Source organism: Acomys minous (assembly GCF_964271855.1).
Source record: "Acomys minous genome assembly, chromosome: 2".
NCBI lineage: Eukaryota > Metazoa > Chordata > Mammalia > Rodentia > Muridae > Acomys > Acomys minous.
In genome coordinates, this window is record NC_140484.1 from 42,203,313 (window position 1) to 42,229,793 (window position 26,481).

A 26,481-nucleotide genomic window follows, 5' to 3' on the forward strand; every position below is an offset into this window, starting at 1 on the left:
ACTCTATTTACACCATAATTAAGTAACATTCAAATTACAGGGTGAATGACACTGAAGAATAGTGGTGCGTGATCTCTTTTTCTTGCGAACAATGCACTACCATTGCCCTTCTGTTTGTATATATGCAGCCACCCTCAAACAATATGTGGGTTTAAAAGCTGACAAAAGAAATGTCAGCAATGTTATCAAACATAAAGGGCAACCCAGATTAAGCAAGGGCAAAAGTCAATGAAGGCAGGTTTCCGTCACTAAGACCATCTTATCAGGAACAAAAACAATTCTTTGCCCAAAGGAAATGTCACAATGTTTTAAGTATAGGCCAAACTTGGCTCATTTTCTTTCTCCTCTATTCACCTAGAGCAAGGCTCTGACTGAAATTCTACTGGCTTCTTATCAAAGACTTTGGACCAGCTACAGCTTATACCCGCTCAGTTAAAGATGCTTTATCAGCCATCACATGCCCACAGATGTCAACCCAATCACCACTCACAGGAAAAGGTTTTCCATGACATAGTGGTAATCCGCCCGGCTGCTGTCTGGCAGAAAACAGGCAGCAAACACAATGATGGCATTCAGACCGTCCCCATAGTATCCTGGGAACAAACGAGAAGATACGTGTAACCGAATGAAATCCCTTTATCAAGGTGATGTTGCTCCTACAACAAGAAATCTGAAGTCTTGCCCAGTGTGTGTGTGTGTGTGTGTGTGTGTGTGTGTGTGTGTGTGAAATACATCATGAAGTGTTCTGCATGTATATATACATGTGTTTATCTTTTAGTGGTTAACATGTTTATATAGTCTTGTATGTATAATATGAGACACTTTGACTCATAAGTCTCTAAATTAAACAATACTAATTTCAAAAAAGGTAATCACTATAAAATTTCATTTTGATGGCTGAGAAAGAGGTTCTATGAACATATTTTAATTCTTTTTTGTTATAGATCCAGTTAGCTGTGACAATTTAGTCAGTGAATTGCAATACAGTCCCAGGCTCACATACTCTAAAAACCAGGACTTAGAAGAGAGACATGAAAAATACCTTTATTTTGATTTCCAGGCCTAGTCCTTTGACTGTAGTGATACTGGATTCTCTGGCTATATCAGGAAGAGCAGGAATACATAGTAACTTTTGGCCAGCCCCAGAATAACGGCAAGGAATTCACAGCCTCACCTCTTAGGGAAAGCAATGTACTAAAAAAAGGGCCTCCCTCAGTTCACTTTGAGCCCTATGAAAATATATGCATTTGGCAAAACCTGAGAACCATTTAGGGATGAGATGGGTGGGAGGTGGAAGTGCAGGTGGAGCTGAGAAAAATAGGATCTGTGAAATGCAAGTAGATCCACCATTCAAACTCTGAAAGTCAAGGGATACAGATACATCTCAGGACATCATCCCCATCTTTTGAAATAACTGACATCATTTTAGCATCTTTCCCACAAGGGTTCTGTTTCCTCAGAGCTCATTTCTGAAATGGATGGCAGGCGCTGGTCAACTTCCCATGGGTAAGTATGTGGAATGAAATATGTCCCTCATACTTAAAGAGGAAACCGATGCCCTGGACTGTCATCGGGGGAGTCCTGGGGACTGAACTCAGGACCTCACACATGCTAACCTCATACTCTAGCACTGAGATACCCTCAGCCTTGATCAGTTTTAAACATGTCCATGTGTAATACTAGGGCCTGAGCCTAGAGTCCTGAGCAGCCTAGCAACCTCTCCACCAGTGAGCTACCTCTCCAGCCTTTAGTTATTTTTGTACAAGGTCTTGCTACATTGTCAAGCTTATCTTGAACTCACTCTGTAACTTTGGTAGGCCTTTAAACTTGCAATCCTCCTGCTTCAGCTTCCTGAGAGGCTGGATTGTAGACCCACACCAGCAGATCCTACTTACCTTTGTTTTTCTTCTTTATTTATATTTGGTGTTTGAGTTTGATGCCCGTACAAACATGTTCCCTGGCACACTTCTGGAGGTCAGAGGACAACTTATGGGAATCAGTTCTCTCCTTCTACCACAGGAGTTCTGGGCATGAAGCACATGTCTCCAGGCAGGGAGAGCCCTTCATTACCTGCTTAGCCATCTCATCAGCCTGTTAACATACTAGTACTTGACATCCTAAGGTTTCAAATCTATACTCATTACATGGGGATGCCTTTGAAGCTTTAAGCAGGGCAGGACAAGAGTATTCCTATGCCTGATCCTGTTCTCCCAGAAGTCAGTATGTGTCATTTTCCTTTCAGAGCTGTGATATGTCTCTAGCGGTGATATAGCAGGAACGTGGTGGCAGTATTGTGGTGGCACCCTCTTGAGGGACAGTTTAATAAGATGTCCCCTACAAAGACACCAATCATGACTATCACCAATGAAGCAGAGGGAAGGTGCTAAAAATACATCCAGTTGTGGGCTTGTAAGCGTGACTAATTTGGAGTGTAGTACAGGGCGTTTTTGCCATGTATCTTACAAGATGCTACCTACGTCAATTTTTACATCTGGTATAGCACATTTGTGAGACAGCATCCCCTCAGTCTCCCTCTGGACTTGCCGCTTCAGTTCCAAAACTCTCACTATGTGGTTATTTGCCAGCTGCATTTTAGAACCTTAACATGAAGGAAATCTCGAGACATATTTTTTATGTGAGAAGTTCCTGTTTCAAACAATTTTAATTTCAGAGGACTCAGCGACAAATAGAAATCCACAAGGGATGTCGGAGCGAGCTAAGATAAAGACATGCAGTTCAGACAGCACAGGACGACATTAGTGTCCAACACAGGAGAGTCAACGCCATAATCCTAATGGAAAAGCAGACATGAGCACATCTTTTTTAAATGTAGCTTTCAGCTCCAGGCATCAGAACCATCGAGATAGGACTCTTTGGTTACCTTTTCTGCTTCTGGAAAATTCCTAAGAAATGCTACATGTGCTTAGGATGCTGCGGTGCCTCAATCTCTGTGTCATCTAACAAAGCAGTCCACAGAGACGCTGTCTAAGTGAAGGCTTATCTTTGTACAAACGTTGCTGAGTTTACAAATAAAAGTGGCTCTAGGCACTTTGGGTAGAGAAGCTGCAGAAGAAATGGGGCAGAACGAAAGGGAAGAAAATAAGAGGAGAGGGGGTGATGCAAAGAAGGCAATGAAAGAAAAGGATTTCCACGTGATAGTTTGCCCCCTGAGTTGTGAACTGATAGCTTCGTAGTGAAGCTTTGGACATACATGAAAAACAGCTGTTCACCAGTTAGGTGCAGCAGCCTAGGCTGGCAATCACAGCACATGGGATGCTACGGCAGGAAGATTATGAGTTCAAGGCTACCCTGGGTCACATAACTAGGCCCTATCTAAAAAACAAAACAAAACAAAACAAAAAACAAAACAAAACACAACAAAAACTGGGTAAAAGCAGTAGGTGGAGTGAGGAACTTTGCTCTTTAGTCCTCTGGACTGATGCTTTCTGCAACCAGCTAACCCCTTACTTCCTGCCTCAGATCCTGCCACTCTTCAGGTAAAGTTGTCTATTGGTAACAGCATAATTCGTATGAACCTTGTTTTGTCTGTCTCTTTGTCCCGGGGATTGTACTAAGTCCTGTGCAGGCTATGGAAGAGTTCTACTGTTGAGCCACATCTTCAGTCTGATTTTTACATTTCATTTTGAGTCAGGGTCCCACTAAGCGGATAGGCTTGGTCTTGAATCGCTCTACAGCCTAGAAAAGCCTTAAATTTAGAAACCCTCCCTGTCTTAGACTCCCAAGGAGCTGGAATCACAGGTCTGGTTTAGAGTTTGGTTGTTATGCATATGTAATTTGTCTGACTCTGTTCTCACAAACAAGAGGTGAGTGTAGGATGTCTGCTCTGGGCGCAGGGGTGTCAGTGATCCCGCCATGGAGCCTCCTTAGGCCCTATGGAGCAGTGATGGCAGACCTTACCTGAGGTGACACAAGAGGTATGAAAGAGATGTGACACAAGTTTGCTGGCCAGCAAATGGAATGGAGAGAGAAGGAAAGATGTCACGGGAGCAACAGAACACACACACACACACACCAGCCAGCAACCCTTCCGCTCACTCTTCCTAGGCTCCTTTGTCCAGCAATACTGTGGCGAAGGTTACCTGAGTCTCCTAGAGTGAAATAAGAGAAGTAAAAAGAGAACAAGAAAGGAAACTGCTTGTTAACACCCTCTGGTATGACAGCCCTTGGTTAGTCAGTGACTTTATTCTTAGCTCTAAGTTAAAAACAAAAAAACAAAAACAAACAAACAAACAAAAAAACCTTTCAATGACCCCAGGACATGGGCTACGTAAAACCACCCATCATGCTTTGTGCTTTTGGGGGCGGAGTTAAGCAGATGGCAAGAATGTTACTCATGGGACCACAGGATGTGAAGACTGGTACCCTAATCCACCTCTTTCTGATGATAGAATAAGTGAGGGCAGAGAAGGTAAGGGATGTAGCAAGGTCAGAGACTGAACTGAGCTCTGAACTACTCGCAGAGTGTTCATGCCAAGGTCACCAAACCTGAAGAGTGAATTACCAACACAGCTGAACACCAGGCAGCATCTGACTCTGGACCACTTTCTCCAAGTCCCTGGTTGCCCTCACCTGACAGTTTGCTGCACTGAGCACTGTCTTACCAGATGGTTCTCTTGGGGCTGATAGGAAACATCTTTGGAACCAATTTGGAGGAAGCACAGCAACAAGGCTTGTGGTCACTGTGCTGCCTGTCTGTTTTGACATGTTCACCAGAAGCCAGGCCGAGAAGCTCGGTTGGCAGCTAAGACGCTATGTTATCACAGAGTCCAGGAGAATGATGTGAGCCTCCATCATGGAAGACTAAGCTTTGTCAAGTTCAGAAGTAACATCTGAGCGATTTTTACCTAGAGCACAAAAGCTGTCCAGCATGTTGTAGGAGATGGCTTCTTAATAACAAGCTGAGGATACAGCCAGAGGCATATTCATGCAGCTGGGTGCCTTAAGGAGACTGAGGCAGAGCCAGGGAACGGAGAGGTTGCCTTCTCTTCAAAACAAAGTGACAGTCACTCAGGCAAAATAAAACAAGTGCACACAACATGCTATGACACAATATGCTGTGGAGAGGAGCAAGTGCCAAGGGAAGGAGGCAGCAGGGATATAGCTGAGCAAACCAGATTCCCCTCAGGTCATAGATGGACTTTAAGAGACCATGACAGACAGAGATGGTCCTGACCACCACTGTATTCCCGGTGACCACTCTGGCCTGATTCCAGTGACTTGGACACCAGGTCACCCACCTGCTTGATTTGACTAAGCTTGAAAGGACAAATAGGTAAGTCTACTAATGTATCAAGAGGTAGATTGGCCTTTTAGTGACATCAGAACTGTGGGCCAGCCTTTCATGACATGGGAATCTAAGACAAAGCGCTAAGAGCAAATGTGGCCACACATCATCACCATAGGACTTTAATGTATTCTGGCGGACTTTTTAATTTTTTTGTTTTTGTTTTTGTTTTTTGAAACAGGGTTTCTCTATGTAGCCTTGACTGTCCTGGACTCCCTGGGTAGATTAGGCTGGCCTTGAACTCCACAGCGATCCACCTGCCTCTGCCTCCCAAGTGCTGGGATTAAAGGTATGCGCCACCACCCCCCGGCTGACTTTTTAATTTTTTCCTGTGCATTTTAGAGAAAGCACAGGTCACTTTTATGTGAGTTTTTTTCCCCCTGCCTCAAAGTAAACAAACCAAAAATACCAGAGGGCACTGTGGAGCGAAACTGATTTCTGTGAACACTGGAGAAGAGTTCCTGTTCCTCTTGTTATCCCAGTGAAGGACTGACTCTCACATCCTCAGCCACTCTCAGCAAGCTTTCCTCAGCCTCATTCCAAAGAGCTGAAGGAGAGATTCCTCTCCCAGGGTCCTACCCCTGCCCACAGGAGCCGTCACAGGGCCACACTGCCATTCTACATCACACAGTGAGGCAGGAAATAGAAAGGTCATGGTCAAAGGCTCCCAAGGGAATTAATTTTCTCTGTCAATCAGTTTCCTTGGGTGACTCTGGTCCTCAGGGGAGGTAACGGTGCATGGAAGGGAAGGTGAGAGATGTACTTGGGGAGGGATGGCTGCCCAAGATCTGTGTGCTCATTAGAAAGTGAATTCTCTTGATTTGGTGCAGTATTAAGAAAGGCTGAGTATACAGCTCAGTGGTAGAGCCTTTACCTGGTTATGCAAAGCCCTGGTGTATGTTTCAACCCTCCAGCACTGAAAAAAAAACCTCTTAATGCACTGCCAAAACTCATTTCCTAGTTCTCATTAGGGTAGAGAGAGTGCTGACAGCAGCAGAAGCCTCATGAGCTTGCACTTTTTCTTGGATGGCTAGGTAGTTAGGGAGGCACCTCCAGACCACAGCAAAGGGAGGGACGCATGCAGCAGACAAATCAAACAGCCATTGATGTTTTCTGAAGTCAACAACATTCAATGCAATGTCTGTGTTCTGAGTCTCCAATCGATCAAAGTCACATATGTGCCTGGAGCACCCAGGTAAAGCACTGGAAAGATGAAACACACTCTGCCCGCTCCTGGGTCCCTTGCCAAATATGGAGCTTTTGACTGTGGATAACTTTTGTCTGCCCTAAGTTTAATGTGGTTTATAGGAAAGCAAGCGTTTGATAGGGTAAATAACTACCAGGCTGAGTCTAAAAAGGGGAGCCACTTAAGGGTACCCTCCAGAGCTGTTCTATGTACCAAGAATTCAATTGAACCCCACATTTGTTTCCTAAGGAAAACCAGGGCGTGCCTTCCTTATTTCCCAGACTTGTACAGATCTGAGTACCTCCGTGGGAAATGACTCTCCGGTAGGGTTCAATGACCTTCATGTCAATCCTCTGCTCCTGCTCTCCGATCACCACCGTCCTCCACAGCCGGTTGTCTTCTCGCTCCTCCTCGGCAGTATATTCTGGAATAGACTCCGACTCTTGACCAGAGCTTCTGTTGGCTGTGGGATCTTCTGGAAGTGAAGCACAGAGCAGTGCTGACACAGCAAGACTTCCACAGGAAAAGCGGGCAAGAGCAGCCTGCTAGAACCACACACTACGCATGGTTTGGGAGGCAGACAGTAGGTAGCCTGACCACACAACACCCACCTTATAGACTGATTGAAATCCTTTCCCTAAGGTCATGTTGAGATGGGAACAGCTGAGGCTGGGGTTCTGGTACCAGATCATCCTTGGTCATGCAGGCTACACACTATAGATCTTTCTGGTCATCTAAGGCCCAGATACCTTTGGCTTCCTCGGGCTACCTCCCTGATTCCTTAGAGTGTTTGAGCCTTTACTTGATGACAGTACTTAGACTTCTTCTGTAAGACTTACAACAGGGATGAAGCCCCAGACCTGCTGTGAAGCTGGGGCATATGCTTATACACAAGTCTGATACTCCTCATGCACTGTTTACAACATGTGACAGTAAAGAATATACAGTAAATGAGAAGCAAGCAACTTAGTAGACTGGAAATTTTGGGTTCACAAAGCAGCAGTAGCAACAACAATAATAACAACAACAAACCCCACTGAGTATTCTTTGGTAAAAAGTTTATTCTTATTCATTCAAAATAATAATATTGTTTACTAAAAGAGTAAGCTGCGACTGATAAAACTGCTAACCATTTTTTAAAAAGATTTTATTTATTTATTTATTTATTATTTATACAGTACTCTGGCCCCATGTGTGCCTGTAGGCCAGAAGAGGGCACCAGATCTCATTATAGATGGTTGTGAGCCACCATGTGGTTGCTGGGAACTGAACTCAGGACCTATGGAAGAGCAGACAGTGCTCTTAACCTCTGAGTCATCTCTCCAGCCCCCCAACCATTTTTTTTTAAACTAGGAGTACTGATAGAGTTTAACAAAGGTATTCTTCACAGCTATAAATCATCTAAAGGAAAAGATTATTTATATCCTACCCTACAATTCTGAGCTGTTTCCCTTCTTATTTTTATGTTGTGAAAAAAGACCATTTAAATTACATTGTTCTTTGCCTCAGTGCTCCTGTGGCACAGTGCTTGTGACAGCAGTGCTGAGCTTCCTACCCCATGGTGCTGGATACAGCGGCAGGTATTAAAATGGGCAGTAAAGCAATGCAGACACTTGTAACAAAGCTAGCAGTGAATACAGTCAACACTGTGCTCTGTAAACTCTCCTGAGCTACCAAGCTGCTTTGAGCATGATTCTCAGTCTAAAGAGGCTGTGTCTAAGTCACCTTTAATACTCATCACCATTGACATGCCCCATAGTTAGCTTAGAAACCTACTCAGAGCACTTGAACTCTGGGGACATAAGTGGGGATGCTCAGGAATGCTTGAGCAAGCTCTGGGAACTAGCGATAGCCTACCCACAATGCAGCATTGCATCCTGGGAGATTTGGAGGTCATTACACACCAATTACTCAGGACTCACTATTGGAGACTGGGAAGCCTACCCTAGCCTTCCTTGCCAACCTCACCAGCCATACCACCCACAGAGCCCTGGCCTGTTCTCTTTCCACTATGTTCCCAGCAGCACTCAGCAGATTGCTAAGCATGAAAGGCAGCAACCATGGCTTCAAATCAAGCAGCGAGGCACCTGTGCATATCCATTCAGTTTTCTGGCATCCTTCCTGCTTCTTCCTTTCTATTTGGGTTGGGAAACTCAGCTACGAATCTTACCTCTCTCGGGTTCCGTATTTCTTTTTTTAAATATTTATTTATTTTATGCATAGGAGTGCTCTATCATATGTACATCTGCTTGCTATAAGAGGGCATCAGATCACATTACAGATGGTTCTGAGCCACCATGTAATTGCTGGGAGTTGACAGTGCTCTTAATCACTGAGCCACTTTTCCATCCCGGGTTCCATATTTCTTATCTTGTCCCTGATACCTAAGAACTGTGGGCTCAGAGATGCCGTGTCTTCTGATGCTCATGTACACACATGCCCACCACTGTCATTAGTAAACCCAGCACCCTCCTCCAACTCCTCCATGAACTTACCATGCATCTAAACCTTAGTGAAGTCACCACTCACCAGACTTCCGACAGTATGTTTGGAACTCTAGCTTGCTCTAGTTTGTCCCTGGTGAGCTCTCTGGGGTGCTCTGTGCAGGAGGGTATGCTTGTACGTTTATTTGTCTGGTTTTTTTTCATACCCTTTATTGAGGATATTTCATTATGTTTTGGGTTTCTGTTTGTTTGTTTGTGTTGGTTTTCTGGCACAGGGCTTCTCTGTATAGCATTGGCTGTCCTGGACTCCTTTTGTAGACCAGGCTGGTTTCCAACTCATAGAGATCTGCCAGCTGGGACTAAAGGTGTGCACCACCACACCTGGTTTCTCATTAAGGTTAGTTGGTTTTGTTTTCATTTTTACTGTGTACTAGTCTTTATCCTACATATTACACTTAAATGCACAGCCCATAAACACAGTGAAATTATTTTGGCAAAAAAGCCATGACAACACCATGGACAAAGATAATCTTTTCAATAAATGGCACCAGGATACCTGGACACCTACATGTAAGAAGATGTATCCACAGCTGGAGAGATGGCTCAGTGGTTATGAGCACCAGTAGGGATGCAGAAGGTGTGGCTCTGACTGACTGAGAGAATGCTGGCCTGTCTACCAGAATGCTGTCATCAGAGGTCAATGCTGGAACAGCTGCTTAGATGGGGTCACTATACGTGGGACCTTGATAGGCTAAACGTGTGGATGCGTTGCTTCTGATGCTGATGGTCCTTATCAGAAACACACTGGCCAAATTCTTTACCGTCTTAACCACATCCGTGATAAGGAGCCTTTACCACACCTAAGTTCTGAATAGGGAGAAAAATTATGCCGTGGTTGGTGTGGAAAATAGAGTGAGGTCATCATTGCCCCCTTGACCTTTGAGTATTTTGTTTCTAGGTTTAGGATCATGATGCTCTGAAAGCCAACTTGAGAACAGCCTTCATATGAATGACTAACCCCAACTCCCTTCATTATCTGTGTAGTTCTGATTTCATTGGCACAAATATCAAGCCTTAATTATATTTCCCAACTGTTAGGACACAGCTGTAAAGGAAAACTGATTGGAAGGGAACAAGTTGGCATCTTTTAATGGAGAGATTAAATTGTTTTTCCATAAGCAAACTGGAGACACTAGGCAAATACCCTGGAAAAATATTTAGCCCTTAGCTCCTAAGTAACAGAGGGAGTTGTAGAAGCCCTCAAGGCTATAAAGGACAGATTTGCACAGCAACAGTGTTTTGCTACAGAACCATACATATGAAACTGAGCTTTCACACTTGGTTTCCTGTATGCAGGACCTGTAAAAGGTCCTCTCCTTTTTCACTCCTCAGTCTGTGAGACAGGGAAGTAGCACCGACACCACGCAACACAACGCTTGGTTTGAATGCTGCCTTGGTTAGGGTTCTATCGCTGTGAAGACACACCATGACCGTAGCAACTCTCAGAAGGAAACATGTAACTGGGGGCTGGCTTACGGTTCAGAGGGTTAGCCCATGATTCTCATGGCAGGAAGCATGGCAGCACACAGGCACACGTGGTGCTGGAGGGAGAGGGAGCTGAGAGTGCTACATTTGGATCAGCAGGCAGCAGGAAGAGATAGTGAGCCACGGGGGCCTGGTTTGAGCTTCTGAGACCTCAAAGCCCATCCGCACTGTGACACACTTCCTCCAACAAAGCCACACCTACCCCCAACAAAGCCATACTTCCTAATAGTGACACTCCTTATGGGCCTATGGGGGCATTTTTACTCAAATAAATGTTTCCACAGTCACTTATAGCTCTATAAGTGCAGTCACATTATGTAACCTCCCATGTCTCTGTGCTCTCATCTACAGTGAAGGAAAGATGGTCTGTTTTATAGAGTACACATGAGGCTTACTAGAACAATCTCTAAAATACTTAGGATATATTCCTTATAATACAGTAAGCACTACAAACGTGTCCATTTGGTAAAATAAATTATGACCACTTTTGAAAATCTGTACCTGATGGCAGGAGAGATGATTCAACAGTTAAGGGTATTGGCTGCTAGTCCAGAGGACCCGGATTCAAATCCCAGCACCCACATGGGAGCTCACATCTGTCTGTAACTCTAAGTCTGACACTCTCACATAGACATACATGCGGGCAAATAAAAAAAGAAAAACTATACTTAAAAGTATTTGATAGTCAGGTGGACAGTTCACCTGTAATCTCATCACTTGACCTTGTTTTCCTGGGCTGTCTAGTCTGGCTGCAGTGGGAAAGGATGCGCTTACTTGTGACTTGACGTGCCAGGGTGAGTTGGTACCCATGGCGGGGGAGGGGGGTGGGCTCCCCTTCTCTAAGGAGAAGGGGAAAGGGACTGAGGGGAGCAGAGTATGAAGGTGGGACTAGGAAGAAAGGAAGGAAAAGGCTGCAATCAGGCTGTAAAGTGGTTATATAAATAAGTGAAAATAAAACAAAAACCTAAATAAAACAAAAGCAAACTCTTAACTAGGAGGAATGAATAACACTTCCCTTCAGAACGTATATGCCAGATTCAACATGCTTACCTGAAAATTCTGAAAACACAAAGCTTATAAGTGCTTATAACATCATACACTACGTTTTAAGTATATTTACATTCCATCTTCCTATAGAGTGGTTATCCATGTCTGCTGTACAGAATATAGCTATTCACACAAATTCTATGTTTTTGATAGCTGATGTGTTGGGTTGCTTATTTATTTGTTTTTAATAGTGCTTGGATAGGCACCTTTTGTTTGAAATCAACGTGAAAATTTTAGAGTTCAACATACATTAAAATCAGCCTCTCTGAGTTTAAGACCTAGAATAACTGAGGTCATTAAATTGCCTCTTTCAGCATGACTGTGTCAACTAAATAAAGGAACCATGTCAGCAAGTGGCAGCTTTAATTACCAGCTCACTCAGCCACCACCGCTTTGCTCGACAGGTTTACTATTTATAAATAAAAGGCTCAGATGTGGTGTTGCAAAGCACTCCACAGAGACAGCGAAGCAAAAGGCGGAGGGTGTGGGGGGTGGGGAGGGACCAGTCATAGCTGTCTTCAATGTGGTTTCAAGTCAGTATATCCATGAGAAAAGTGCTGTGACAGCTGAGAACAGCTGGGATACATGGAGGGCGTGAGAGCAGGTGGGATGGATGGAGGGCGTGAGAGCAGGTGGGACGGATGGAGGGCGTGAGAGCAGGTGGGGTGGATGGAGGGCATGAGAGCAGGTGGGACGGATGGAGGGCGTGAGAGCAGGTGGGGTGGATGGAGGGCATGAGAGCAGGTGGGACGGATGGAGGGCGTGAGAGCAGGTGGGATGGATGGAGGGCGTGAGAGCAGGTGGGACGAATGGAGGGCGTGAGAGCAGGTGGGGTGGATGGAGGGCATGAGAGCAGGTGGGATGGATGGAGGGCGTGAGAGCAGGTGGGATGGATGGAGGGCGTGAGAGCAGGTGGGACGGATGGAGGGCATGAGAGCAGGTGGGATGGATGGAGGGCGTGAGAGCAGGTGGGATGGATGGAGGGCGTGAGAGCAGGTGGGACGGATGGAGGGCGTGAGAGCAGGTGGGACGGATGGAGGGCATGAGAGCAGGTGGGATGGATGGAGGGCGTGAGAGCAGGTGGGACGGATGGAGGGCGTGAGAGCAGGTGGGACGGATGGAGGGCGTGAGAGCAGGTGGGATGGATGGAGGGCATGAGAGCAGGTGGGACGGATGGAGGGCATGAGAGCAGGTGGGATGGATGGAGGGCATGAGAGCAGGTGGGACGGATGGAGGGCATGAGAGCAGGTGGGATGGATGGAGGGCATGAGAGCAGGTGGGGTGGATGGAGGGTGTGAGAGCAGGTGGGGTGGATGGAGGGCGTGAGAGCAGGTGGGATGGATGGAGGGCATGAGAGCAGGTGGGATGGATGGAGGGCGTGAGAGCAGGTGGGATGGATGGAGGGCATGAGAGCAGGTGGGGTGGATGGGTAGAGTATCTTGGGAAGACTCTGAGGTGGCAGGAAAAAAATTTGAGTTCAAGATTCTTTTATACTTTATGTTTGTATAGTTTAAACTGTCAGACTATCACACTCAGGTCCAAACATCAGTAGATGCAGAAAGAAAATATTTGGGGAATAATTACATCTGTATTGAATGTGCATGAAAGCTTTTCATTCTCATTATTTCCTCAAATATGCATTTACATAATATTACATACTATGATTAATCTAGAGATGGTTTAATGTATATGGAGGATGTGCGTGGATTATGTACAAATGCATACTACATACAAAGGACTTGAACATCCTTAGATCCTGGTGCCCGTTTGGGGTCTTGGAATCTATGCACTACAGACGACATGTATGAAGAACCTATAGAAAACCATGAGCAGGTCAGAAATGCAGCACAAACAGTAAGGCTTGGAATAGTGTTATACCTGCTTTTATTATTATTATTATTATTATTATTATTATTATTATTATTTAACTTGAGGGAACAAAAGCTTAAACTCTGTAAATCTACGATGGTCAGGGATGCTGTCCCTGAGGCTCAAGGACATTGTGTGGAATTAATCAGTTAGTTTGATGAATTTCCCAATTATATTTTCATATGAATGGGATTTCCTGTGACTAGCCTGAGCAACCTTCAATTACAGTGTTTTCTTTTTAAGATTAAAAGAATGTTATTCAACAAGGGGTGGTAGTTCATGGCTGAGAGTCTTTCACTTTGGTTTTCAGTTATAATTTCAGAGAAACCACACAGCTTCAAGGGGAACTGAAATGGCACTGTTGCTTTATGAAGCAAATATTTCGTATTTGTCCTCACTTCTGAACCAGCCAAATGTCACCAAGCAAGAGGAAGGACTACAACAGACTGGCTCTCCTATCAGGACCGTCAGCCCTGAATCCAGCAACTTCTCATTACCTTCCTTGCCTTTACCTCAATCTACCCACTCCATCCCGCCTTCCTTCTTTCTGTATTGAAGACACAGCGTCAAAACCCATGGAGTCTCTGCCTGAGGAAGCATGCATTCTAGTGAGGAAAAAAAAATCCAGGAAATATTTCAGTCCTCTAAGCAAGCAAATCATTAAACAACACAGATTCAACAAGGAAGATGCAGAAAATTACTTTGGCATGGAGTGTGAGGGGCTGGGGGCACATAGGTGGGGAACATGTATGACAGCACATGTCAGGGAGCCTGTCAAAGAGGTGGCACCTGGGAAGAGATGTGACTAATCACATAAAGGTCTGAGAGAGTGAACATTCTAGACAGCAAGAGTTTCTACAAAGGAAATGGTAAATTCTGATTTTTCCTCTTTCAGTTTTGCGTTCAAGATTCAAGTCTCTTTCTTTGTACACATAGCCTTAGTTTTTCCTACAACTGCACGTAGCTTAGGGTAGCCATTTCACAAAAAGGTAACAGTTGCTGATGAGTAACCCCTGTACTTTCTCCATAACACTCTTAAGTGCCAATCATGGACACCACTGAGTGAGATTCAAACAGAAGCTTCTGGAGTCAGAGAAAGTAGGCACTTGCACAAAAATGAAAAATTTGTGTGTACTGTTAGCTAGACAATCATTTATTTATGTGATAGTGGCCTCTTTATCTCAGCAACTTACCATGGGCAGTGTATTCAAAAGAATCCGCTTCATCGGGGGTGTCGAGCTCATCCACGTTGATGTCAATCTCATCTGGACTGTCTAGGTTATCATCAGAGAGAATAGATCCTTCACTTTGGTCCAGAGAAAGGTTGATGTTTGGGGCTGTGAGCTTGATTCTTCGAGAGTGACTGCCATTGAGATCCAGAGAATTGGGAGGTTCTAAGGAAGAAAATAGTAGCAACATTGGTTCACATACATGGCTCTCATGAACTGAACTGGGTCACAGGGGAAAAAAAAAATCATAAGGGATTTGGACCCTACCCCCAACTTGTCCCTTATGTCCTTCCTTCTTTCTTTTATAAGATAGGTTCTCACTGTGTAGCCCAGGCTGGCCTTTCACATGCAACCTCAGCCTCCAGTACTGGGATATAAGTGTGAACCATTTGGATGGTTGTTGTTGTTGTTGTTGTTGTTGTTGTTGTTGTTCTTCTTCTTCTTCTTCTTCTTCTTCTTCTTCTAGGTTTTGTTTTTATGTGATCCATGTGTATGCTACAAGTGTTCACATGCCAGAAGATGGCATCAGACATCCTTGGAGATGACGTTACAGGTAGTTATAAGTCACCCAACATAGGGGCTGGGACTTGCACTCCAGTTCTCTGAAATGCAGCAAACACTTTAGCTGCTGAGTCATCTCTCTAGTCCACTCCTACTAGATATTTTTCTAAAAATATCCCTCAGATTGGCTTCCATCCACCACATCATCCCTGGCTATATGAAAAGAAGGGTAGGAACCTTCATTTGTTTGCTTGTGCTGTTTCTCTGTTTAGGTTTCAATATGTTATACTATTAAGTTGAATTTTATGGGACATATTGCACAAGAAAAAAAGTTTGATAGGCAGATTTGGGCACAGGGGTCCCGCTCAAACTAAGGCACCAGCCAAGGACAATACAGGCGGTAAACCTTAAGCCCCTACCCAGATCTAGCCAATGGATAGAACACTCTCCACAGTAGAGTAGAGAGTGGGATATTACTTTCTCACATACTCTGGTGGCTCACCTTTGACCATGTCCCCTGGACGGGGAGACCTGGCGGCAATCAGAGGAAGGACAGCAGGTTACCAAGAAGAGACTTGATACCCTATGATCATATAGAGGGGGAGGTAATCCCCCTCAGGAACAGTCATAGGGGAGGGGAATAAGGGGAAATTGGGAGGGAGGGAAGAATGGGAGGATACAAGGGATGCGATAACCATTGAGATGTAACAAGAATAAATTAATAAAGGAGGAAAAAAAAGTTAACCACATATATTTTCTTATGATTCTTGTAGACGTTATTCCTATGGAATGGAGGTTAAGAACTTTATCTGTTAAATTCACAGAAAAGCCCAAAATACCTATTTTCAGGTTCTGTACATAATCTTCCTGCTTTTCACTTTTAAAAATAAAGCCTTAAGTATATTGGTTAGTTCCTTTGAACTTACCCATGGAATCACCACATTAGCCAACATCATCCAACATTAGTGCCTCTAACATTCATGATGAATGAGTATGCTGATGCTGCCAGAAGCACTCCCACCCTCTCTTTGCAGTGCCTCTGTTCAAGAGCCTTGTATCAGTTAAAAAACAGAGTTGGGGAAGTCCTTTCTGCACAAGCTTATCTGAGCCAAACACACAGAGAGATCTATTAGGATTTAGAAGAACTATTTGACGTTTTTCTCTGGCTGCTGAGTCCCTTAGCATTTCCCTAGCATCCCTCCCATTTTATTTGTGGTCCTTATCTGGATTATACTGATTTTACAGGCTGAGTTGGAAGCATCTCTGCTGGGCTCTGTTGGTCTGGGCTCAGTGGTGTGTTGGGAAGGGGGCCACAATTCCACCCTCATCACCTCCCAAAGTGAAACAAAACATTCAAAAACTCTTGAGCAACGTTTTCTAGGATGGCACTTTGTTGAGCACGTTAACATCCTAGGAGGGTGATAGGTCCTTCTTCCCTCCACGTCTTCAGAAAAAAAAAATCACAAAAACAACAACATTTAAAGAGTATATCAAAATAGAGCCGAGGGCATTGTGGGATGCCAACATTTTATCAGGCTGTTCAAGAAAAGAAACTGGGTACAGGAATGTGAACTTTTTAATTGAGCCAAGTCTGAAAATGCCCCTAACATGGAATCAATGTAGCTTCACTTGTGGCAAAATGGCAGGGGAATGTTTCGCTTGGATTTATATCTGTCCATCTGTCATGCCTGGCCTAACGGTAGATACACTAATGTCATGATAATGTTCCTATGCCAATTATCTTTTTTTTTCCACTTAACTTCCTCCTCCCCTTTCTCTTTATGCAGCTTTTGGAATGTCCATTATCTGCAGCTTCTTCCTTTTAATCTGCTGTAACATGGAAGTGTCCTTTGGGGCATTCTGAACTTTTATTTTCCAAATGTGTCATTCCCAGGGTCTCAAATGAGGTTACTTTGCATTTATAGTTTCTGACTTTGGTTTGATTGGCATACATGCTGTCAGAGACAGGACGTGGTTCACACTACCTCCAGTGATGCCAGGGACATAGCATGCTTACAGGGGTCTTTTGTTTTCTCTCAATTCGCTGGTAGCCATAGCTAGTATGAATCCTTTCAGCTTCCAAGCTTCCAATCTCTTTAGTTATGATTCCAAAACTTTATGTGGATGTCCTTTGTTGTCTTCTGCTTAGGAAGAAAATCTCTTGAACAGGTGTCTAGGACAGGCACCCTCATGTGATAGGCATTTGGATTCTACAAAGGAAAACATTCTTTCTCTCATTTTAAAAAAGTTTATTTATTTTGTACTATGTGTATAAGTAATTTGCCTGTATGGATGTCTGTGCACCATGTTTGTACAGTACCCTTGGAGACCAGAAAAGGGCTTGGATCTCTTGGAATAGGAGTGACAGATGATTGTGAGTTGCTGTGTGAGTGCTGGGAATTGAACCTGAGTCCTCTGGAAGAGCAACAAGTCTTCATAACCACTGAGGCATCCCTCCAGCGCCAGAAAAGTAACTTTCATGCTGAGTTACTGTCGTGGTTTGAATGAGAAGTGCCCCCCACTGGTTTATGCATTTGAGCACTTGGGGTGTTAGTGTTTGGGGGAGATTACAAAATCTTTAGAAGGTGCAGCCTTGCTGGAACAAGTACATCACTGGAGGTGAGATTTGGGGGCTTGCAGCCTCATCTCACTTCTTACTCTTGTTTTTCTTCCTGTGTGCAGTTGAGAGGTGATCTCTCAGCTTCCTGTTCCTGCTGCCATGCCTTCCCCACCACTGTGAACACGGAGCCTCCCGGGGACTGTTAGCCAAAGGAAATACTCTCCTGAATTTGGTCACAGTGTTTTATCACAGCAGGAACAGTAACAACAAAAAAAATTAATACAGAAATTGGCACCAGGAGTGAGGTCTTGCTCTAAGGGTAGCCTTACTATTATACCAGTGCTGAGCCAGATGCCTTTCTGTAAGGATGCTAATCTCTTTAGACAACAATGATTCTTCAGCCCAAATCTTGAGAGCAGTATTAAGCTTCTTTTTTTCTGCCCAACTTGCTTTCGTTCACTGTATATATCCATAAGAATAAGTATGTGCTCCATATGTAACAATACCACAGACTCTGTTACGTTTTAAAAAAATATTTCTTAAACCAACAAAATTAGTCTACTACTTTGTCATTTATCCCCATGTAAATTCTAAAGACATGGACAGAAGTCAGCCAGACTCTCCTCCAAAACAGTGCACAAATGGCCTCTTGCCCAGTTGCCAATAAAGTCTTTGCTTCCTCCCTTTGAAACCTCTTGAGCCAGGCCTCCACTCTCACCATTAGTTTCAGCACTATGCTCTTCCAGGTTCCTACTAGAGCCTGCCCCCTAAGCTCTGTTACAGCATTCAGCAGCTTTGTTCAACTTCCAAAGTCTTCCAGAACCTGGCACCAAAGAGACTACATCATCAAGATGAACTCTTTTAGAAAGTAACCAGCATTCAGAATCTGTGGTCCAGAGGGGACCAGAGTTTCAGCTCAAGCTAGAAGCCTAATTTGGAAATATAAGAGTCTTCTACATGGTGCAGTGCTGGTTTTGAAAGCAGAAAGGGGTCATGGAGAGTGGCTGAGGTTCGGCACTGTGTGGCAGGGTCAGAGTCCCTGAAGAGAGAACAGCAGAAGCCACTAGTGAAGGTACAGCCTGAGTTGCAGTAAGGACACAGGATGTTGCAGATACCTGGACTGTGGGATGTCCACTAAGGACAGTGGCAGGCGTGGAGTGGAGCAGGAGGTTACAAGAGAAGCTATGTGAGTTACAGATGGCAGAGCCAGAGAAGTGAGACTGCCCAAATTCTTAGCATGGTGGCACCTGCCTTTAATTCCAGCACTTGGGAGGCAGAGGCAGGTGGATAGATGTGAGCTCAGGACAGCCATAGCTACACAGAGAAACCTTATCTCAACCCTTACAAGCCCAGAAGATTATGAATGAGTTTCCGATGTTGGACATTGGCCTTTTTTATGTTGTTGGATTTTGGTTTTACTTTGATTTGACTGTCACAACATCCTGGTCCTTCCCTCTTAGAATTAGAATAGCTACAACTTGTTTTGTTTTGTTTGTTCACTTGATTTGTTTGTTTTAATTTACAGGAGCCCGTAATTAAAAGACTTTGACTTTTAAAAAGACACTGGAGTTTTAAAGTGTTGAAAGTGTTAATGAATATGGACTTTTAAAGCTGTATTATAATTTATATTATGGTATTAATGTGAGATCTTAGGATAAACAAGGACGGAAAAGGTGTGGCTTAAAGTGATAATGTTTCAACGTCAAGTTGACAAGGAATAGAATTTCTTAGTTTCACCTATCCACTAGGTACAGCCTGTGATCTAAGGAGTCTCAATTATGAATATGAGGTTATCCCAATCAAGCTGTTCTGTGGGTGTGTCTGGGAGGGATTTTTCTTGATTGCTAGGTTATGTAGGCGGGCTCAGCTCCGTGTGGGATGTACTATTCTTAGGCAGGGATTCTTGGCCTGTGTAAGAAAGCTATTTGAGCAGACACTTAGGCAGCAAGACAGGAAGCCGCATTCCTCCATGCTCTCCCCTTCAGTTGGGCTTGAGCCCCGGCCCTAACTTCCCTTAGGGTGGTGTGTGACCTGAAAGTGTAAGCTAAGTTACCTCTTTCTCCCCAGGCTGCTTTCGCTCACGTTGTTTTATCACAGCAATAGAAAGAAATCTAGGATGGCTCTCTGTGGGGAACAGCTACCCTAAGAAGGCTACTGAGCAACCACAGTAGAAGAAATATGTTTTCTCACGTGGCTAAGCCCCTGGCCCTCATCTGGCAGATTCATAACTTGATAGATTAAAATTTCCCATGATGGTTTGAAGCTCTTTGGACATTTCAGAATGAGATCCCCATGTACTCTGTTAGTACAAAGTTATAAAGCCAAGCAGCTAAAGCAGGAAACATACACTCCTGAGTGCTCTTCTGTCCCACTGTTGACTCTTATCAGAGCTTCATTTTTTAGGATATGAAATTTGAGCATCCTCAAAAAAAAAAATCTGACTTCAGAGGTTGAGGGATATAGCTCAGTGGTATAGTACTTGCCTACTACATGCATGAGGCCCCAGGTTCAGTCCTTAACTCTGTCTGTCCTCCAACAAGAAATCACCTTAGCTGATTCAAAGACCTTTTAACAAGCCATGTGTAATATGATAAAGTTAGAGCGTTTACATATATACCTCAGAAAAAGGTTGAGCTGCACGCTGCTGCTGAGGAGTTCCCAGTGTAGTACATTTGCGTGGATTTGCTTGACAATTAGAGGTTTCAACAAAAAATACATGAACCTCACTTTGGAGAGCTGAGTCAGTTTACTTATTTGAAGAAGATATGGCCTAGGAATGTATTACATTTGGACTTTGGAATGGCTGTGGCAGAGATCCTTCAGTATTAAGTGCTAAAGGCCAAACAGATGCTCAAAGGTTAGTGCTGAAGGTTTTGCAAAACAAAGTCCCCACTCTGTTGCCCCCAGTACCCAACTTGGGAATCTCCTACAGCTCACTCAGTGGCCTCACATGCCCAATGACAGGACTGTCACAGCAATTCTCAGCAAACAGTCTTCCAAAACTCTGGCCTTAATCTCCTGACAGACAGCCAAGAGTCGACTGAACTCTGCTCTCTTAGTGTATCTCCAGGAAAAAATTAAGTACTTTAGTCAAACAGCATTCTCATGTTGAGAAAAGTCCTCATGAATTAAGGGCCTTAGATGAATCGCTGTCCCAAACTCGTGCTAACAATATCTGAGGAGCAGGCTACTAAAGTTATGACCCTCTAAAATCCAAGCTAGTAAGCCTCTAGATGCAAGGATTCTCTCCGAAACCAAACCCGTTCAGTTCTTCTCCAGGCATTTGTTATTAATAGACCGTGAAATTCTTCATTGGCCTAAACATAGTTTATATGTGTGGATGACACCACAATCATCATGAACCATGCATTCCAAGAACCTAAGGATGACTTTGTCTGCCTCAGAAAGGAACCATTCTTCAGTTATGAGCAGGGCGGGGTATGTACTCCTTACATAGATGAACCACAAAATACTCATGACTGTGGGTGGTGGTCCCCCAGGCCCTGTTTCTCTCTGACCTTAAAGACCTCTGGCTAACTCAGGACTGATGGGAAACAGGAAGCTGGAAGTTACTAGAGTCCACTTAATGGAAAGCAATGGCTCTGCAGAAGCAATCTCTGGCCCTCACTTCCCCTCAAATGAGATGCAGAAGACATGTTTGATCGCCCTCCAGCTTGAGTCCTCCTGGCTTTCCACTCTTAAGAGGACAGATGGATTGATTTAGGGTTGCAGTGATGTGATCATTTACTTACTGACTGTCCCCTTTTCAGAGCTTGTAAATATAATTGGTACTTAGGGGCATTAGCTAATCGTACAACAAGCCTTAAAATGCAGACAAGAGTAAAGTGTAAATAGTTGGCAAGACCTAAAATGTCCTTAATGAGAAAAACAGACTTACAAAAACACTTGGCACTTAGTATAATCTCTGCTTCTCAAGGAGGTACTATAATTAAAACACATTGCTGTCTGTATATACCTGAAAAATTACTTATTGTCCAGTTTTTTTTTTGCTAGTTTTTATGTCATCTTGACACAGATTAGAATCATCAACTGAAAAATATCTCTACCAGATTGGTTTTTAGGTAAATGCGTGGGACATTTTTTAAACGAATGTTTGATGTGGGAGGGCCCAGGCCATTATAGGTGGGGTCACCTTTGGGTAACTGGGCCTAGATGTGTAAGAAAGCAAGCTGAGCAAACTGTGGAAGCCAGACAGTAAGCAGCACTCCTGCATGACCGGTGTTTCAGGTCCTGCCTTGAGTTCCTGTCACAGACTTCCGTTAGTGATGGACTGTGACCTGAGAGCTGTAAGCCTGAATAAACCCTTTCCTCTCGAAGTTGTTTTGGTCACAATATTGCTGGGTTTTGTTGTTTTTGCTTTTTGTTTGGCTGGTTGGTCGATTGGTTGGTTGTTATTTTTTTGGTATTTCTTATTTCCTTTTTGAGAGAGAGAGTCTCTTCATGTAGTTCCAGAGGTTCTGGAACTCACCTCTAACTCACAGAGATCTGTGTGCTTCTGCCTCCTAAGCAATGGAATTAAAGGTATGTGTCACCATTCCCAGATGCCCACGGTGTTTTAGCACAAAAATAGAAGTCCTAATTAAGATACCTAGCTAGTCAATTATATGAAAAGAAAAATTTAGAAAGCTATCCAGAATTGATGCTTAAAGTGACCCTGAACCTAGCCCAGAAGAATTCTTAAAAGGATGCTTGGATCTAGTGCCAACTGGCTAAGATCTAGTTTTATTGTTCCTGGTGGTTTTAATACTATACATAACTCATTACGTAGTTACTTCTCTTCCCAGAATAAGGATCCTACAACAATCTCAACTGTGAAACATTGGTCAAAAGTTACAAGTCTCTGCCCTGATACCCCACGGCAACCTTGTTACTTAGTATGTCCTGTGATCTATCTACAGCTTCCTCCTCTGTGGGACATGACTTCCTGGGAATGTGCTATTCCACCTACAAGGGACTAAACGAATATAAAATTGACACATTGTGTGTACTTTAATGATGGGCATCTTAGTATTAGGGTAACTTTTCTGCACCAAGTATCTTTCTTTTTCTAGTAAATTTTACATTTTCTTCTCTTTCCAGTCTCCCTACTTAAGCCCTCTGCATTATTTGGGGTACCTTGCCAGAGACATCTGAACCTGTGGGAAACGCCAGAACTGTAGTTCTCAAGGCCACACTTCCAGTTTCAGAGGCTGAATTGATCATCACCCATCCTGTGCCTCTTACCGCCGAACAGTCATCTGTGGCCTAATTTACAACAGTCTCTGAATTAAATCAATAGGAAAAAGTGACGTGTCTCCACAAATTCTGTAAGCTGTCCTAGTGAATTATTAAGCCTGAGGGTGGAGAGGGCTGTGGAAACCCCAATTTATAGCCAATTGATGAGAGCACAGGTCCAGCCTGAGACTGCAATTGGTGGCTAAGTGAGAACTGCCTTGTGGGCCTGAGCCTTTCTTAGCCTGTGGGAAGTGGGACTGTCTAGGTGTGTGCTGATGCCTCTGTCTCGACTTCCTAGGCAGAGGCATCAGCACCAAAATAATCAGGCTATTCAGCTGGCGTTCGTGTGAGAACTCTGACGTATTTGGTCACCAGAGTATTTGTTGTATGTGACAGTATAGTAGGAAAAATGTTTCCTAGCCTCACCTCCAAACCAGACTGATGGGCTTCCTGGGGAGAAAGCATTTAGAAGGCATCGTGTATGCCCCTCAACTCTGTCCTTGTCATAAGAAACATAACTGTTCCCTTGTCATGTTATCATAGTACTGTTTTTCCACAAAAGTCATCGTCCACACTATGCACCCTAGAGTGTCTTAATATAGCACTTGAAAAATGTTTCTCTTAAAACATCTGAAAAACAGCAGTCTCTCTGTGATAGAAATTCTCACAGCAGTAATGTCCAGAAGAATTTTTGTGCTGATTGTTCTACATATGGCTATTGAGCATTTCAAATGACACTAGTGTTATTGAAGAATGAAACAAATTTTTTTAGTTTTTAATTAATTTAAATAGCCATATATAGTTAGTTGCTACTAACCATAGCCTTAACGATTATTTGAAGCCCTACCGTGATTCTTGAGGAAGGGTAGAGACATACATACAGTGGTTACTATGACTTAAGCACATTTTAAAATAAGAATGTTGGTATATGGCTTACTTGGTATATGGTCTAAGGTTCTGACCCAGTGCATAGAAGGTTCTGGACTTGAAACTCAGCACCCCTTTAAAAAGGTCACATGACTAGAATTTTGAAGAATATTTTAAATGCTATAACAGCAAACAAACAAAATCGTGTTCCTTCTTACCTCGGTTAGGCTTAGCTAATGATGCCATGGTCAGGAGTGAGGTATGATTTTGGTCTTGGTGCCATACTTGACTATACAGTGACAGCCATTGCATTATAATTGAAAGTTTATAACTCCTTTGTGTTTATAATTCCTTTTTGTCTTTTTTGTTTGTTTGTTTGGTTGGTTCTGTGATGCTGGGTTTCAAACTGGGCCCTGTGTATGCCAGTAAATAGTCTCCTACTGAGCTAAACTTTCAGCTCTAGTCTGCCTTTTTTTTAACAGCTAGGACACAGAACATTCTTGATGTCCTCTTTCCCCTAGTATACATCCATACAGTTATGTATCAGTTATTGAGTGCAGACATAATCTGGAATTCAGTATTATAATATACACTGCCCAATTTATAGGAACTGAAAACACTGCCAAGTGAGGGCAGACCCAGGAGACCACTTGCTGTGGCTCATAACTGTGAGCATGAACATGAAGTCAACTCTGAAATTAACCTAGCCTGACACCTTTCTCTCACACTTTTTTTTTTCTCTCTCTCTTTACTTTTGTCACTGACATCACAAGTTGCATGCATGGGAAGTGGTCCTCTCGCTGAATAATAATGCCTCCTCCATATAGAACGCCATGGGTAAAATGCACAGATGTTTCTCTCACCGGGCCTCATGTCTGCAGCACTGGGACTCAGCACGCCCTCCTCGAACGGGATATCCATTCCTACATCCTCTGACGGGCGTCTGAAAAGAAGCAAGAGGAAGAACATAAAAAAGCCGCACAGGACTTTATTGTCTCTGAAATCAATAGACCTAGAACAGAGGATCAGCATCTCATCTGACTCGAAGCAAGCCAAAGGTGCGTCCGGAGCCCATTGTTAAGTGGCCGCAAATGCGGTCGCGGTGAATGAGAGCCACAAATGTCAGCTTCATTGACACCATGAATAGCAGGGCGACAGTGTACAACAGTCACGTCCCTCAGCTTCCACAAGCAAATACGAATCCAGTAAGACTTCAGAGAAAGAAAATGCACACAGCTAATTTATTGCAGGGACATTTAAACACATATTTTTTTTTCAACACAAGATGCAATGGATGTGCTACAGAGTACAGAGGTCCCCTTCTCCATCTATAAACGTGGGCCTGATGGCTCAGTGGCAAGGACCAAAAGCAGAATACCCCACTTCTGATTAGGGATTAGCTTCTAGATTAGGGATATATGACGTAGCTTGCTCGGTTGTTGAAGGACGAAGCAATGAAAAGCGAGGTGCCTAACACCCTGAGATAACGGAGACTGACGCTCGTTCCCACCCTGCCTTTGAATATTTCAAGATTTCCTGTCGCTGTGTGTGTGAGTGAAGACGGTTCTACTAATTAACCACCCCTTGTCTCTGCTCAGGGTTGAGTTCCATTTATAGCACCCTCCTCCTTAAGACAAAGGCTGAGGAGACTAGGAAAATAGAGAAAAACAACCAAATGTTTATGTTCTTCTAAGAAGCTGCTGACTGTAGACCAAGGATTTCTCTTCACTTATTTTAATTCTCTGGCCCTCGTTCAGCAAATGATCATATAGCATGCTCTTATACCTTTCTTTTTGTTAGCTTCCATGAAATTTTAACCCTTTATGGTACATCTTCAGATGTAGGCGTGAATCTAAGTTTATAGATGCTAACTTTATATTCAAGCTGTCATTTGATTTCTTCCTCTATCCCTCCCTTTAATGAGCCTTGTCTCCCTGCCAGTCTGCGTGTACCAAACGTTTGAAGTTTCACCAACTTCTGTAGGAGTCAGGGGTTAAGTCCACTGGGTAACTGACAAAGCTCTGAGGTGACAAAATAATTTCTAAGCCTCTGGTGATAACTAGACTAGCTTTGTTTATTCGACGAATATATATTGATGATCTACCATGTGCTGAGAAAACAGTGGACCAGAACACTTAAACCTCATTCTCATGAAGACAGGAAGATGGAGTTGAAACAATGCACAGCGCTTCACGTAGCTCTGCAGTTAGAGAAGTGCCCGTGTCTTCCCCACTCCCTCCACAGACCCTTCTAAAACATAGCACCGGAAAAAAGTAAACATCCCCAAAGGCCCAAATGCTAAAGGTTTGGTTTCCAGCCTGTGGCACTTCTGGAAGATGTAGGATCTTTAGGAGGACAGGCCTATGAGAAGGAAGGTATGTCATTGGGGATGAGATTTTGAGGGGACTGTTGGGATATTGCCTGGAGTCTCCTTGTATCCTGGCTGCCATAGCTATCTATGCTTTGTAACTCACCGTGGCCATGATAGTCTGTCTCACGGCAGGCTCGAAAGCAGCATGGCCAAGCAAGCATAGACCGAAACTTCTGATACAATCAGTCAAATATAATTCCTTCCTCTTTTAAAGTTAATCATCCAACTGCTCTGTCAGCAACGGGAAGCTGACTAACATAGGGAGTGTCTCTTTACAACATCTGTGGCTTTGGCCCTCTGTGTTCTTTAAAACGGATCCCGC

At 43.7% G+C, this 26,481-nt stretch overlaps 1 protein-coding gene across 11 annotated transcripts in view; it reads right to left on the bottom strand.

Moving 5' to 3' along the window:
* PRUNE2 (prune homolog 2 with BCH domain) overlaps positions 1 to 26,481 on the bottom strand; it is a 266,030-nt gene that overhangs the window by 24,893 nt on the left and 214,656 nt on the right. For 8 of the 11 annotated variants that reach the window (XM_084770071.1, XM_084770078.1, XM_084770079.1 and 5 more), the window contains exons 10-13: positions 24,652 to 24,731; positions 14,590 to 14,790; positions 6,793 to 6,966; positions 491 to 593 (exon numbers count right to left, since the gene is read on the bottom strand). In XM_084770071.1, coding sequence (XP_084626197.1) covers positions 491 to 593; positions 6,793 to 6,966; positions 14,590 to 14,790; positions 24,652 to 24,731 — 558 coding nt within the window. The remainder of the gene's footprint in view (positions 1 to 490; positions 594 to 6,792; positions 6,967 to 14,589; positions 14,791 to 24,651; positions 24,732 to 26,481) is intronic. The other 3 variants (XM_084770072.1, XM_084770076.1, XM_084770073.1) reach the window with 1 other exon arrangement.